The 14637-nt window shown below is 35.7% G+C and overlaps 1 protein-coding gene across 3 annotated transcripts in view; it reads left to right on the forward strand.

Annotated features, from left to right (window-relative positions):
- The window catches only part of HNF4G (hepatocyte nuclear factor 4 gamma), a 167724-nt gene extending 155022 nt beyond the window's left edge, over positions 1-12702 (forward strand). For 2 of the 3 annotated variants that reach the window (XM_030937775.1, XM_010388043.2), the window contains 5 exons: positions 1038-1125; positions 3570-3722; positions 3854-4090; positions 6238-6360; positions 9825-12702. In XM_030937775.1, coding sequence (XP_030793635.1) covers positions 1038-1125; positions 3570-3722; positions 3854-4090; positions 6238-6360; positions 9825-9946 — 723 coding nt within the window. In that variant the 3' untranslated portion in view covers positions 9947-12702. The remainder of the gene's footprint in view (positions 1-1037; positions 1126-3569; positions 3723-3853; positions 4091-6237; positions 6361-9824) is intronic. The other variant, XM_010388050.2, reaches the window with a different exon arrangement.
- The last annotated feature ends 1935 nt before the right edge of the window (positions 12703-14637 follow it).

Below are 14637 nucleotides of genomic sequence, written 5' to 3' on the forward strand. Positions count from 1 at the left end.
TCTGAGTCAGGCAGGAGCAATGTGAACAATGGGTGCTGCAAGATGAAGTCAGAGACATGAGGGCTGGGAGGCAAAGCACTGACCCACTGTCACTCTTCCCATCACCTGCGAGGCCATGTTTGCGGAGTTTGGATTTTAGTCTAGGGACAATAAGAAATCATTAAAAGAGTTTTCAGCCTGGACTGGGGTGGTAGCAATGGAGATGAAAAGAAGTGGATCACTTTGGCTTGTATTTTAAGAAGCAGCACTAGAATTTACTGTAGAGTTAGAGAGGGCTCAAAATAGTCTCTTGTTTTGATGTGAACAAGCACTTCGGATTACGGCGACATTTACTAGATAAAGATACTGGAGAAGTGTTATGTTGGTAGGTATTAAATTTGTAATGCTTCCTATACTTCCTAGTGGTGATACCCAGCAGGTAATCTAGTGTACAAATGAAGCTTAGTTGAGAGCTTACTGCAAAGAGTTAGGGGTTCAATCTAGAAAGTGACAGAACCCAGACCTCCCATCTTTTCCTTACAACAAGTCTTTGCTTTGCTTTTGTTAATTTAGTTTATTACATGCAGGAGATTAAGTTTTATATATGTTTTATCATTTAGTACTCATGAGTACATGATGAGCTTTTTTTTTTTTATCTCTACTCCCATATTATAGATGAAAACAAATGAGTAAGTTCCAAACACACAGGTTAACTTACACAAGGTTAAAGAGGTAGTAAGTGGCCATGCTGGGATTTGAACTCTGGTCTGTTTGATTCTGTTTCCCTTCCAAACAGTTAACTTTCTGCTTTTTTTTTCTGCTGCTATTGTATTGACTTGCTAGATAGTTTTAAAATTTTTGAAAAGTTGATTCTGTTGACATGCTACATAGAAAACTGGAAGTTTACTGATGGTGTGTATCTATGAATGCTATAGTTTGTTAAAACAACAACAACAAAAGTCCCAGGCTTAAAGAACACTGTAAGTTAACAAGACTCATGTCATCTTTTAATCATTATATATTATAATTAATTGTTAAACTTAGAATTTTTCATTAAGGTGGCACTGTTGAGAGCTCACGCAGGGGAGCACTTACTCCTTGGAGCTACAAAGAGATCCATGATGTATAAAGATATTTTGCTTTTGGGTAAGTTTTTTTTTTAATATAAGAATAAATTATGCATATTTTATTCTTGCAATAATATACAGGGTCTGTTCTGTATGTACCAAGTATTTGCAGACACTGTCAAATGGTGCTGTCACTTCACAGGTTGGATTTAATTGTGTCCTCACTTGGCCTTATTTTTCCTTGCCTTGACTGTATCTAAGTTCAGAGTCCATGAGATGATCAGGGAGCATTAAGATTTAAAAATAAAAAAGAGATGTTGTTCAATAAACATAATATTGAGGTATGTTCAAATTATATCAGAAAGAATAATTAATGACTTATATGGCTTCCTTATGGAGTCTCAATGTGTTTTCATATTTCCTTAGAGTCTGTTTTTTATTTTATAGGCTTTAAAAAAAAGTTTACATCCTATGATCTTATTGCCCATGATATGCTACAAAATGATCAAGTACCATGATGTGCTACAAAATGATCAAGTAAAAAAGTACTGGTGGTAATGACTATTTTGATAGACAGGAATGCTAGAAAAGGCAAAAGAAGGATAATAGATGTGGGTGGTGGAGTAGAGAAGACATAAAGAAAAAACGTTTGTCTTCATTAATTGCTCCAATCCTGCTATTTTACTTAATGTATACAATTAGATTTTGAGAGTTGAGATCTTTCTGACACTTACTAGCTCCACCTCTCTCTGGCATGTGTGAAAATATGACTAGATGATTTTATTTTTGCGCTAGATGTTTTAGCCCCAAATATAAATAAATTGAAGACAATATAACAATATCTAATATTGTTGTGGGTTTACTATGTAAATGCACTGGTCTAAGTACATTACGTGTATATATATATTCTCTCATTTAATCCTTGAAATAGCCCTAAGGGATTACTACTATTATTTATAGCCCATTTTGCAGGTGAAGAAATGGAGGCAGAGAAAGTTTACCAAAGGTCACAAAGCTAGTAAAGAATATAGCCAAGATTCTAAACCACATAATGTGATTGTGGAGACTATGCCCTGAAATGTTATTAAATACCTTCCTTGCATTTCTAGTAAACACCTAGCATACTGTTCTCGTTGTAGACCTAAATGCAATATACCTAGAAAACAAAATGTCTACGGTATAAATTCTAGTTCTAAATTGGTTTACCCAGAATAATTAGGTAAGCTAACATTTCATAAAGAAAGAGTGAAGCTCAAAAAAAGATATTAACTATGTGAAGTGAAATATATGTTAGTTTTACCATGGTAATTATTTTACAATGTAGATACACATCAAAGCATTACATTGGGCCAGGCATGGTGGCTCATGCATGTAATCCCAGCACTTTGGGAGACAGAGGCAGGAGGATCACTTGATGTCAGGAGTTCGAGACCAGCCTGGCCAACATGGTGAAACCTCATCTCTACTAAAAATACAAAAAAATTAACCGGACATGGTGGTGGGTGCCTGTGATCCCATCTACTCTGGAGGCTGAGGCATGAGAATTACTTGAACCTGAGAGGTAGAGGTTGCAGCAAGCTGAGATCGTGCCACTGCACACCAGCCTGGGCGATAGAGAGAGACTCTGTCTGCAAACAAACAAACAAAAAATCACATTGTACACTTTAAATATATACAATTCTGTTTGATGGTCATACCTCCATAAAGCTGGGGAAAAAAGAAAGAGCGAGGGTACCGTTGAATATGCTGCTACCCTGAGGATTGTCTTTGCCTGCAGTGAAAGAATTTAGAATATTTGTCTTTTTATAAAACCAGAAAATAACAATTTAGCTGTTATTTTTGGAAGCTATAAAAATGTCCATTATATTATAGCCAGAGAATTTCTGAGTTAGAAAGATATTTAGGGAATAGGTGGTCTAGCTTGCCACCCAATTTTTGAACTCCCTTAAAGTCAGCCTTATAAAGTGGTTATCCCACCTCTATTTAAAGAAGTCCAGGAAGAGAAAATACACTATCAGAGGCAACTCATGAGAATTCATATGTTAATTTAAAAAAAATCAGCTTCCTTTACTTAGACGTGTTGAAACTGTCTCCATAGTGTATGCCTAGAATGCCTGGAGTATCAAAGTGCTGTTTTTAATCTGCTGTAAACAAGAAAGATTCTTTAGGGTTTGTATTATAGTCATTAGTGAATAAAACTCTAATAGATGAGTGACAGAGAAAACTAATCATTGTATTTAGATTTTCTCTTGTCAATTATTAGCATGTTATTAGTCTGCGCTTTTGTGTTATTGCAAGTGACTGATACCATTAAAATGCATGTGATCACGTTATCAACGTTATTCGTCCTTTAAGCATGCTTGAGTGTTTCCAGCATAACTAACAACACCACTGAGAGAGAAAGTACATCACTATTCCTTCAAGGGTAGACTATTTTAAACACAGGTTTGTTCAATTTTAAACAATGCTGACAATTTTGGGAGACAGGTGGTTATTTTGTTGTTATTGTTTTCTCTTCCATAGGAAACAACTATGTTATTCACCGCAACAGCTGTGAAGTTGAGATTAGCCGTGTGGCCAATCGTGTTCTAGATGAGCTGGTTAGACCATTTCAAGAAATCCAGATTGATGACAATGAGTATGCTTGTTTAAAGGCAATTGTATTTTTTGATCCAGGTTGGTTTTCAAAATTCCACTAGAGAATTAATATAATAAAAATTAAACTACATTTCAAGATTAGAATATTTATTGTCCTCACACTCTAATTAGGTTATATCTGTACACTGCCTTTCTTATTCCTTGGTTAGATGCAAAAGGGCTAAGTGATCCAGTAAAAATTAAGAACATGAGGTTCCAAGTGCAGATCGGTTTGGAGGACTACATTAATGATCGGCAGTATGACTCCCGGGGAAGGTTTGGAGAGTTGCTTCTGCTCTTGCCCACACTGCAGAGCATCACTTGGCAAATGATTGAGCAAATACAGTTCGTTAAACTTTTTGGGATGGTCAAAATTGACAATCTGCTTCAGGAAATGCTACTAGGTGGTGAGTACATTGAAGAATTTCTACTTTATTGATTAGAATCACACTAAATATAAGTTTGACCCATTGATTTTTTTTATTTTTATTTTTTATTTTTTTTTTATTATACTTTAAGTTCTAGGGTACATGTGCATAATGTGCAGGTTTGTTACATATGTATACTTGTGCCATGTTGGTGTGCTGCACCCATCAACTCATCAGCACCCATCAATTCATCCTTTATATCTGGTATAACTCCCAATGCAATCCCTCCCCCCTCCCCCCTCCCCATGATAGGCCCCGATGTGTGATGTTCCCCTTCCTGAGTCCAAGTGATCTCATTGTTCAGTTCCCACCTATGAGTGAGAACATGCGGTGTTTGGTTTTCTGTTCTTGTGATGGTTTGCTAAGAATGATGGTTTCCAGCTGCATCCATGTCCCTACAAAGGACGCAAACTCATCCTTTTTTATGGCTGCATAGTATTCCATGGTGTATATGTGTCACATTTTCTCAATCCAGTCTGTCACAGATGGACATTTGGGTTGATTCCAAGTCTTTGCTATTGTGAATAGTGCCGCAATAAACATACGTGTGCATGTGTCTTTATAGCAGCATGATTTATAATCCTTTGGGTATGTACCCCGTAGTGGGATGGCTGGGTCATATGGTACATCTAGTTCTAGATCCTTGAGGAATCGCCATACTGTTTTCCATAATGGTTGAAGTAGTTTACAATCCCACCAACAGTGTAAAAGTGTTCCTATTTCTCCACATCCTCTCCAACACCTGTTGTTTCCTGACTTTTTAATGATTGCCATTCTAACTGGTATGAAAGTTCTGGCTAGGGCAATCAGGCAAGAGAAAGAAATCAAGGGTATTCAGTTAGGAAAAGAAGAAGTCAAATTGTCCCTGTTGGTAGATGACATGAGCCATTGATTTTTTTGGTCCATATTTAATTCATCTGTTGAAGTCACTGTGATGCTCCTGAATTTTTCTCCTTCTGCTAGGACATAATGAACTCAAGTTTTTACATTTAGAAAATTTGCAAGACCCATCAGAGAGACAAAAATACTTGGACAGATTCAAACCCCCATTCTTTTTTTGTTTTCTTGAGACAGAGTCTCACTCAGTCTCCAGGCTGGAGTGCAGTGGTGTGATCTCGGCTCACTGCAACCTATGACTCCCTGGTTCAAGTGATTCTCCAGCTTCAGCCGACAGAGTAGCTAGGACTGCAGGCACACGCCACCACACCTGGCTAATTTTTGTATTTTTGGTAGAGACGGGGTTTCACTGTGTTCACCAGGATGGTCACCATGTCCTGACCTTGTGATCTGCCAGCCTTGGCCCCCCCAAAGTGCTGGAATTACAGGCGTGAGCCACCGTGCCCAGCCTCAACCCCCGTTCTTATTAGCCTCCACCACCTCTACTCCACAGTCCCTTTGACTTAAATTTTCAGATCCTTCCAAAAATGGCAAACAGAAACAAATTTCCTGGTTTTATGACCTCTTCAAATATATCATGGTTTTTCATGCCCTGATTTGTTTAAAACCTCAAGGATACTGGAATTGCAATATAACCTAATACATATATATATATATGTATATAAAATATCTTAAAAATGAACATTGTGTTCCTGAAATAATTAATTGACACAAAATAGTAGAAAGGGAAAATGATATTTCATTGTTGCAATAAATGTCAGGAATAAGTTAAGAAATTTATTTTGCATTCCAATCTAGATTAAATTTCCTTGTAAAATCATCATATTTGTTTTTAGTTTTCTGGTGCATAATTTGTTCCTAATGATATCTTTCTGAAATGAAAGTTGTTCATGCTATTACAGTGATCCCAAATACTATAAACTTGAGGTAAGTGATTCTTGGAATTGCCTTAACAACAGGCAGCGAACCTAATGATTCCAGGAAATGGCACACAAAGTCCATTTTTAATATACAGCATAATATGATGCAACATTAATCTAGCCAATGTACAGTGAAAGCTGACATTGTTCTTAATATGCCAGTGGTTCTGTCAATTTATTTTTGAATTCCCAAAAAGCACTTGGCAAAAATAGCAATATTTAAGCTGTCAATCAAAACATTTGTTTCAAGGTAAACTTGCTGTTCCTTGATTAAATACCACTAACACAGCATCTTTTTATCTTTTGTAGGGGCTTCCAATGACGGTAGTCATCTCCATCATCCAATGCATCCACATTTGTCTCAAGATCCATTAACCGGGCAAACTATACTTTTAGGTCCTATGTCAACACTGGTTCATGCAGACCAGATCTGTAAGTATATAGGCTACTTTTCAACCATGATATTTCTTAATTACCTGAGAAAAAGTGGAATTGTGGGAAAGAATCTATTAGTAACCAGAAATGGCAAAAACTTGGTGTAATTTCCCATCTGGGACTCAGCAGTAGAAGATTGCTATTCAGCTTGTCACTTATTCTCCCTAGAAGTCAGTTTGCTTCCTAAAATGAAAATGTAAGAAAAGTCTTTCTACTTCATAGATCTGGGGAGCACAAAAGAGTATACAAGTAGTCCTTGCTCTGCATGGTAGTGTGAGACCGTAAAAACGACAATGCAAGCTGAAACCATGCAAGGGAATCTGAATAATCAATGGGAAAATTATTTCCTGCTTGGGACCTTCAAAAATGTTTGTGAAAACATTGAGAACTCTCTTAATGTTTATGGAAACTAAAGAAATGCAATCTTTATACTTTTTTTGTAGAATTAAATATAAAACATTTCAGTTGGTACACTGTAATTAAAACATTAGGAATATTGACAATCAAAGTGTTTTATTTCTTTATAAAATAATTGTGAAACGCAGTTTGACCAGTTCTTGTCACCTTTTAAAACTTACATTAGGAAGTGAGGATCTTTTCTACGCCCTGATGAGTTTTACTCTTTGGGAAGTTTGGATCAGCTTTCAACATTTTATCCCTTGTATTCTCAATGTCCTGGCATATTTCTGAGAATTCATTTAACGTGAAATTTCTTTTGCCGCTTTCACTTCTTTTGGGACACCTTCTCCCCTTCTGACACATCCAGCTTTCTCATTTATGTGGACAAGTTTTCCTTCGCTAAGTTCTTGGCTGCATATTTAGAGACTCAAACGACAGCAGCGGCAGCATTCCCATGGACAGCTACTTCTTCTGTGACTGCATTTGTGTTCTATTTGTACGTCCCTTGCAGCATCATCACCTTCTATTCCTTTTCTGCACTTTCACTGTTGTTGGTCAATTCTAATTCAATTATTCAGTTTTGTAAAATGTGAGTGAATTTACCACTAGGAAACAAGAAGGCCACACAGCCACTGTATGCAGTTTGTTTTCCATACCTGAACTGAATAGAAGATGCTCAGTGACCAATCATGGATAGACTAAAAATTATGGCATGATCAGTCATTGATCATAAAGCACATCTGTTATTTAGACAGTTGTTTGCAGACTGAAGAGTTGGCAGTGGAGTCTGTATTTATGAAATTACTCACTAATTTTGAGTTACCGTGGTGACTGAAACTTGAACCATGTTGTTGCCAGACTGGTGCTGTTTAAGCCACGGTAACTAGAATTCATTCACATCAGAATTGTGCAGTGAGGGCTGCTTATGAAAACTTCTTGGAACTCAGATGACTATATAAATACCATAGAGATTGTTTGTAGCTAAGTTAATCTATTATTATAACCTTAATGATAATTTTATTTTTCTAAGTTATTCTAGTGATACAGATCTCTAATTATTTGATAAAATATCTAGATTAACTGATTAATTGCTTCTGAATTTAATGTAATTAATCCCAGATTTACCTTCGATCTATTGCCTCTGAACACCAAACCTACTAACTCACTGAGATGACTTGAGTTATTGTGATATAATTATTATGCATACTCTTATTACTTACTGAATTTACAATAGTCTTTAATAGCTAGCTACAACATTTTTTTTTCCCAAATGTTGTATGCAATGCAACAATTTACCAAGTACCATCTGACTTCTAGCCATTGGTAGGGAACGTAGAGGCCACAGAACTGCATGCTACCATGCCGTCTTTTAGATACAAGCACAGGTAGACCTTTGTGTAACTAGTATCTGAAACCAAAATTCTTTGAGTATATGAGAGAGAGAAATAAATGAAATTGTTAGGAAAAACATAAATTATAGAAAAATATCACATAATCTTGGATTTCCAATGTACTTGAAAGGCATTATTTGGGACCATCCTTGCAAAATAGATCTTACCATTTTCATTTAATAGATAATCAATAGCAGAAAGAGAGTGGCAAGCTTAATACCATACTAGAGAGTTTATGGAGTTGTGTCTCTTAAAGATCAGTTATTCATAAACTCGCAAAATGAAACACATTAACAACACATTAAGCATTGTAGGAATCAACTGGCAAGAGAGTTGGACAGTTCTGCTGGTGGTTGAATACTTTTTAAGGGCTAGTATTCTAGTATTTTAAAAACATATTTGCTGACCCTAGTCTTTTAAAAATCACATTGTTACACTAATTTTTATTCTTGTTCTTTCCACATAGTATTTGTGGGATTTATTTGTAAAAGAAATCTTGACTTTACTATGCTCGTTTGAAATAATTTATATTTTATGCAAGCAGGATATTAAACACAACCAAAAGTTAAGTTCATGCATATTTTCTTGGTCTTTTAGAGAAGGCTACTGCAGTCTTAGATCTAGTCTAAATAGCCAGAAATAATTTTAAAAGCAGATTTTGATATTGGTTTGTCATTTAAATGGCACTTAAAAGTTTTGCTTCTGAGTAATTGCTAATCCATACTTAACAATAATATAAAGCTAATGTATTAATGAACACTAGGCAAAAGGAGGCTGTTCTTGTTTTGTAGATAATTTTTTGAAACTGTTGAGACATAAGCTATAAAGTTTACAAAGCCTCAGTCTGATCATCAAACATTTTCTGCTAGTTCTGTTTACTATGTGGAATAATCCAGTAACAATAAGCGTTGAGTACTAAAATATTTCAAGTTTCTAAAAATTACAGAATAACTCCTAGATTATTTTATAATATGGTTACATTTTACAATGGAAAGAACTACTATTCTAGACAATTAAGTTTTGAAACTAACTTTTTACATTCAATTCAATCTTTTTGTATTCAATTACTTTCTATTCAATTACTCAGGCTTGCTCTTTGCATCAAAGGGGATGGGACAGGCAAGCTCGATTGTAACAGAATAATTTTGAAGCGAAAAAAGTCAGTATTTTTCAGATGCTTTTGACTACAACTTAGATTTCAGAACATTTATAAAGTACCTTAACCTTAATTTTTTATGTCATTTAATATGTCTGAATTATATTTTTATTTTATGTGAATTTTGATGGTAAAAATTATAAACATTGCTTTCTAATATTTGAGAAAACTATCCTTCTGTTAATTATTTTCATTGCCTTTTTTCCTGTTAGGTTTATTAGAGAATCAAATGCTTATAAATGCTTTTAAGAAAGGCAGAAAACACCTTAAAGTGACTATGAAAAAAATTTTTTAACATGATCTCTTTCTATTTAATGTTATTTGGGAGGTAAGGTAAGAGTACTCTCTAACAGTGTGTCATGGGCCAATAATACATTCTACAAATCACTATTCTATATAGGATCTTTTTAAAACATTGCCAGATCATGCTAATGTGTATTGGTGTTGTGTAGGGTTTAATGGGGTGGGGAAGGCTGACTGCCACCATCACACTCGATTTTCTGATTCTTTTTCAGCAACTCCTGAAACCCCACTCCCTTCCCCAACACAAGGCTCTGGGCAAGAACAGTACAAAATAGCTGTGAACCAAGCATCAGTCATTTCACACCAGCATCTCTCCAAACAAAAGCAATTGTGAAAACGTGTTTACTTCAGAACGGCACTACATAAATGTGAAAAGTTGTTGATCTTGAAATATCTCAGGATAGCAGTTTTGGCAACCTCTTAGCCAAGGCTTCTTCATGGTGCTGTTATAAGATGGTGTCCTATTTTCTTGTTCATACATTCATTCTGTTTGTTGTTGCTACTATGTAAAACTTTCACACGCAACCAATGTGTATCTGAGTTTGAAGATGTTTATATAGGGTATTTTTTCCAACTGCCCCTGCGTTGTGCCCGAACCAACTGAATCTTATGTATGAGTTTCATTTGTTTTATTAATGTTAATTTAAATTTGTAAATAATTGCTTTATTGTGATGTGATGCAGAACACAGTGTTCATTTTTGACTGAAAATAGTAGATCAGAAATCCAGGTTTAATATAAAATGAGCTAAATTTTTAAAAATAAATTATAAACTTACAGATTAGAAAAATAAAGCAGTTGCGGTAGAATAGGCTGTATCTTTTTCAAGAAGAATCTCTTATGGACATTCTGTGGTAAAGAAGCAACTCTTTGCTTTAGAGTTAAATATTCCTATCTTAAGTTTAAAAAATACAAAAAACCATTCCAAGGAGGACTGGATACTTTTTGAAATCTGACTTTATTTGAAGATGTATGGTAAGCAAAAGCATGTTGGTTTTATCAGTTAGGATACAGGGTGAATTGTAACAAAGAAACCCTAAAACAGTGACTAAACCAAGAGAGCCATCTATTTCTTTCTCCTGAAACAATTTAGAAATAGTTATCCATTGACTAGAAATTAGCACATGCCCACAGCTGGCTCCCAGGGTGGCCAGGAGAGTTATCTATAGGTGGAAAGTCTGTGTTAGCCAAAGCCATGCCACTGAGAGAGCTGATTCTGAGCACACGTTAGCCATCTACCACCCATGTTCCTTATTTAGTCCTCACAATAACACTGTAGGAGAGATATCATTTTCTCTCTTTTATAAATAAGGGAAAGTTTAGCTTGAGGGTTTAAGGAACATAACAAAAGTTCAGCAACATTAACGAGTGAGAGAATCACATTCAAACCCAGGTCTAGTTGACTTAACGAATCTTTGGTGTGGAATGAAAAATGTGAGCTTCTTATTCGTAGTGTGGTTTTTAAATATATGCAGTTGAGTGATGATTGAATACTATTCACCATATTGCCTATAATATATATTTACTGATAAGCGGTGAGTGTAAATTTGTTGCGCCTAGAATAAGAAACCACTTTTGTAGTTTTAACAAGACTTTTCCTTAAAAACATTAGAGAAAATAAAAGATTCACCACATAGATTTTGATGAAAACAAAAACAAAGCAAAATGACTGGCTTAGCAGATTCTTTAAAATGTAGCAGCCCAGGGATGTACCAAATGTCAAATTCTAGACTGAGGAGTACAGTTCATTGGAGCCTTAAACTCTCTGATATCACTTAGAGCTGGAATTTATTTTAAAACAAATTAAGCATGGGCCACCTCATGAGGCAGTGGCTCCTCTCTGGTTGAGGAGAGGGAAAATTGGAAAAACTGGTTCAGTAATTATCAATAATATTTTTTTGAAAAAGAGGATCACAAGCTGTAAAAGATTGAATTAGATAATCTTTCTCAGGATTTTTTAAATGTCTAAGATTATGATGTCATATATCCCACTTACCCTGTAAGTAAAAAGGTTATAGTAATATTAAGTAACTTATTAACTCTTAAAGTAAAATTGAACTCTTAAAGTAGAAAAATGATTATTAAAAGCTATCTATGATTTAATAGATTTAATAAAATTCCTTCAAGACCTGGTACCCTTGTGAAACTGTAAAATATATCATATGGGGGAGTTTTTTAACTCTTAGTTTTTGAAAACTTACTGTAGTTTCTATTTTGTGAATAAGAATGTTTTTGATTTTTATCATACAAATAACATTTGTAGATTTTTGTTTACTTTGGGGGGATGTTCCCTTAGAAGATATTAAAACAAAATACTGCCTTGGTCTGTGCAGGCTGCTGCTATAACAAAATACTATGAATTTGGCAGCTTATAAACAACAGAAATTCATTTCTCACTGTTCTCAATGGTGGGAAGTCCAAGATTAAGGAATCAGCAAATTAGGTCTCTGGATCATACATGGCATTTTCTAGCTGTGTCTTTATACATAAAAGGAACAAGGTAGCTCTCTCAGGTCTGTTTAATAAAGGTACAAATTCTCATGACTGAATCATCCTCCAAAGGCCCCACCTTCTAATACCATCACTCTGGGGACTAGGTGTCAGCATGTGAATTTTGGAAAACACAAAAATTCAGAACATAGCAAATACCTTTAAAGCATGAACGATAACATTCATTTTTAGTGAATCCTATAATTTATTCATGTATATTAACTAAACAGCTATGTCTTTGAAATTATTAGCAATGATTCTGCTTCAATAACTATGGTCGGGGGATTTATAACATTATATTTTTATATACTGAACTGCCAAAGATGCTGGAAAAAAGGAACTGATGTTTTCAGCATATTTTCAAAATATTGATAAGGGAAGTTATCACTTTTATATAGTATTCAACTTTTTTCAGGTAATAGAAATGAATAATTTATTGTGAAATAATTCATTTTATAAATGTAAAATTATTTTTATAAATTTTATTGTTGGAAATCAAAAATTAGTAGATTTTTTACAATGTTAAATTATAGTGAGATTAAAGTATTCCTAAACTGTGACGCTACATTTGTTTCACTAAACTTTCTAAATAAAAACTGAGGAAAAAAAAATCACCGAAACCAGGTTCTTCATTAGTGTTCAAAAATGATTTCATATTTTTACAGACACTGATAATATATTTTATATAGTCATTTGTATTAGTCTGTTTTCACACTACTATAAAGAACTATCTGAGACTGGGTAATTTATAAAGAAAGGAGGCTTAATGGACTCATAGTTTTGCATGGCTAGGGAGGCTTCAGGAAACTTATAATCATGGTGAAAGGAGAAGCAAGCACCTTCTTCACAGGCAGCAGGAGAGAGAGAAAGCGAGAGGGGAACTGCCAAACACTTTTAAACCATCAGCTCTTGTAAGAACTCACTATCACAAGAACAGCATAGGGAAAAATGCCCCCATGATCCAATCACCTCTCACAAGGTCCTTTCCTAGACACATGGGGATTACAATTTGACTTGAGATTTGGGTGGGGATATAGAGCCAAACCATATCATTTTGCACCTGCCCCCTCCCAAATCTCATGTCCTTCTTACATTTCAAAACCAATCATGCCTTCACAACAATTACCCCAAATCTTTAACTCATTCCAGCATTAACTCAAAGGTCCAAGTCCAAAGTTTTATGGGAGACAAGGCAAGGTCCTTTCACTTATGAGAGTGTAAAATCAAAAACAACTTAGTTACTTCCAAGATACAATGGGGATATAGTCATTGGGTAAACGTTCTCATTCCAGATAAGAGAAATTGGCCATAACAAAGGGGCCACAGGCCCCATGCAAGTCGAAAACCAGGCAGGATACTCATTAAATCTTGAAGCTCCAAAATAATCTCCTTTAACTCCATGTCTCATGACCAAGGCACACTGATGCAAGACGTGGACCCCCAAGGCCTTGGGCAGCTCTACTCCTGTGACTCTGCGGGGTAGAGTCCCCACACAGCTGCTTTCATGGACTGGCTCTGAGTGTTTGTGACTTTTCCAGGTGCACAGTACAAACTGTCAGTGGAACTATTATACTGGGGTCTGGAGGATAGTGGACCTCTTCTCGCAGTCCCACTAGGCAGGGCCCCAGTGGGAACTCTGTGATGTGTTTTTTTCTGAATGCATAAGGTGATATGCATTCACAAAGAGATTATCTGAAACTGAAACTTTTGTTTAAAAGTGAAGCAGAGCATAAAAGCTTGGAAAATATGTAGCCTGGCCATGTGATAGAAAAAAAAAAAAAAAAACATTTTCTTGGGAGAAATTCAAGTGATTGACTGCAGATTCAAGTGATTGGCTCCTACCCCACATTCCTTCTCTGCATTGCCCTAGTAGAGGTTTTCCATGTGGGCTCTGCTCCTGCAGCAGATTTCTGCCTGGACATTCAGGCATTTCCAGATATCCTCTGAAATCTAGGCAGAGGCTCCCAAAGCTCAACTGTTGTCTTCTGTGCACCCACAGGCCCAACACCACATGGAAACCACTAAGGCTTGAGGCTTGTACCCCCTGAAGCAATATCTTGAGCTGTGAGCTGTACCTTTTAGCCATGGCTAGAGCTGGAGTGGATGGAACACAGGGCACCACGTCCCAAGCTTGAACAGAGTAGTAGGACCCTGGGCCTGGCCCAAGAAACCATTTTTTTTTTTCTCCTAGGCCTCCAGGCCTGTGATGGGAGGTGCTACTGTGAAGATCTCTGAAATGCCCTGGAGATATTTTCCCCATAGTCTTGGCTAGTAACATTCAACTTCTCTTTATTGATGCTAATTTCTGCAGTCAATCACTTGAATTTCTCCCAAGAATTTTTTTTTTTTTTTTTTTTTTTTTTTTTTTTTTTTACCACATGGCCAGGCTACATATTTTCCAAGCTTTTATGCTCTGCTTCACTTTTAAACAAAAGTTTCAGTTTCAGATAATCTCTTTGTGAATGCATATCACCGTATGCATTCAGAAAAAAACACGTCACATCTTGAACACTTTGCTGCCTAGAAATTTCTTCTG

This window comes from Rhinopithecus roxellana, chromosome 9 (genome assembly GCF_007565055.1).
Source record: "Rhinopithecus roxellana isolate Shanxi Qingling chromosome 9, ASM756505v1, whole genome shotgun sequence".
Lineage (NCBI taxonomy): Eukaryota > Metazoa > Chordata > Mammalia > Primates > Cercopithecidae > Rhinopithecus > Rhinopithecus roxellana.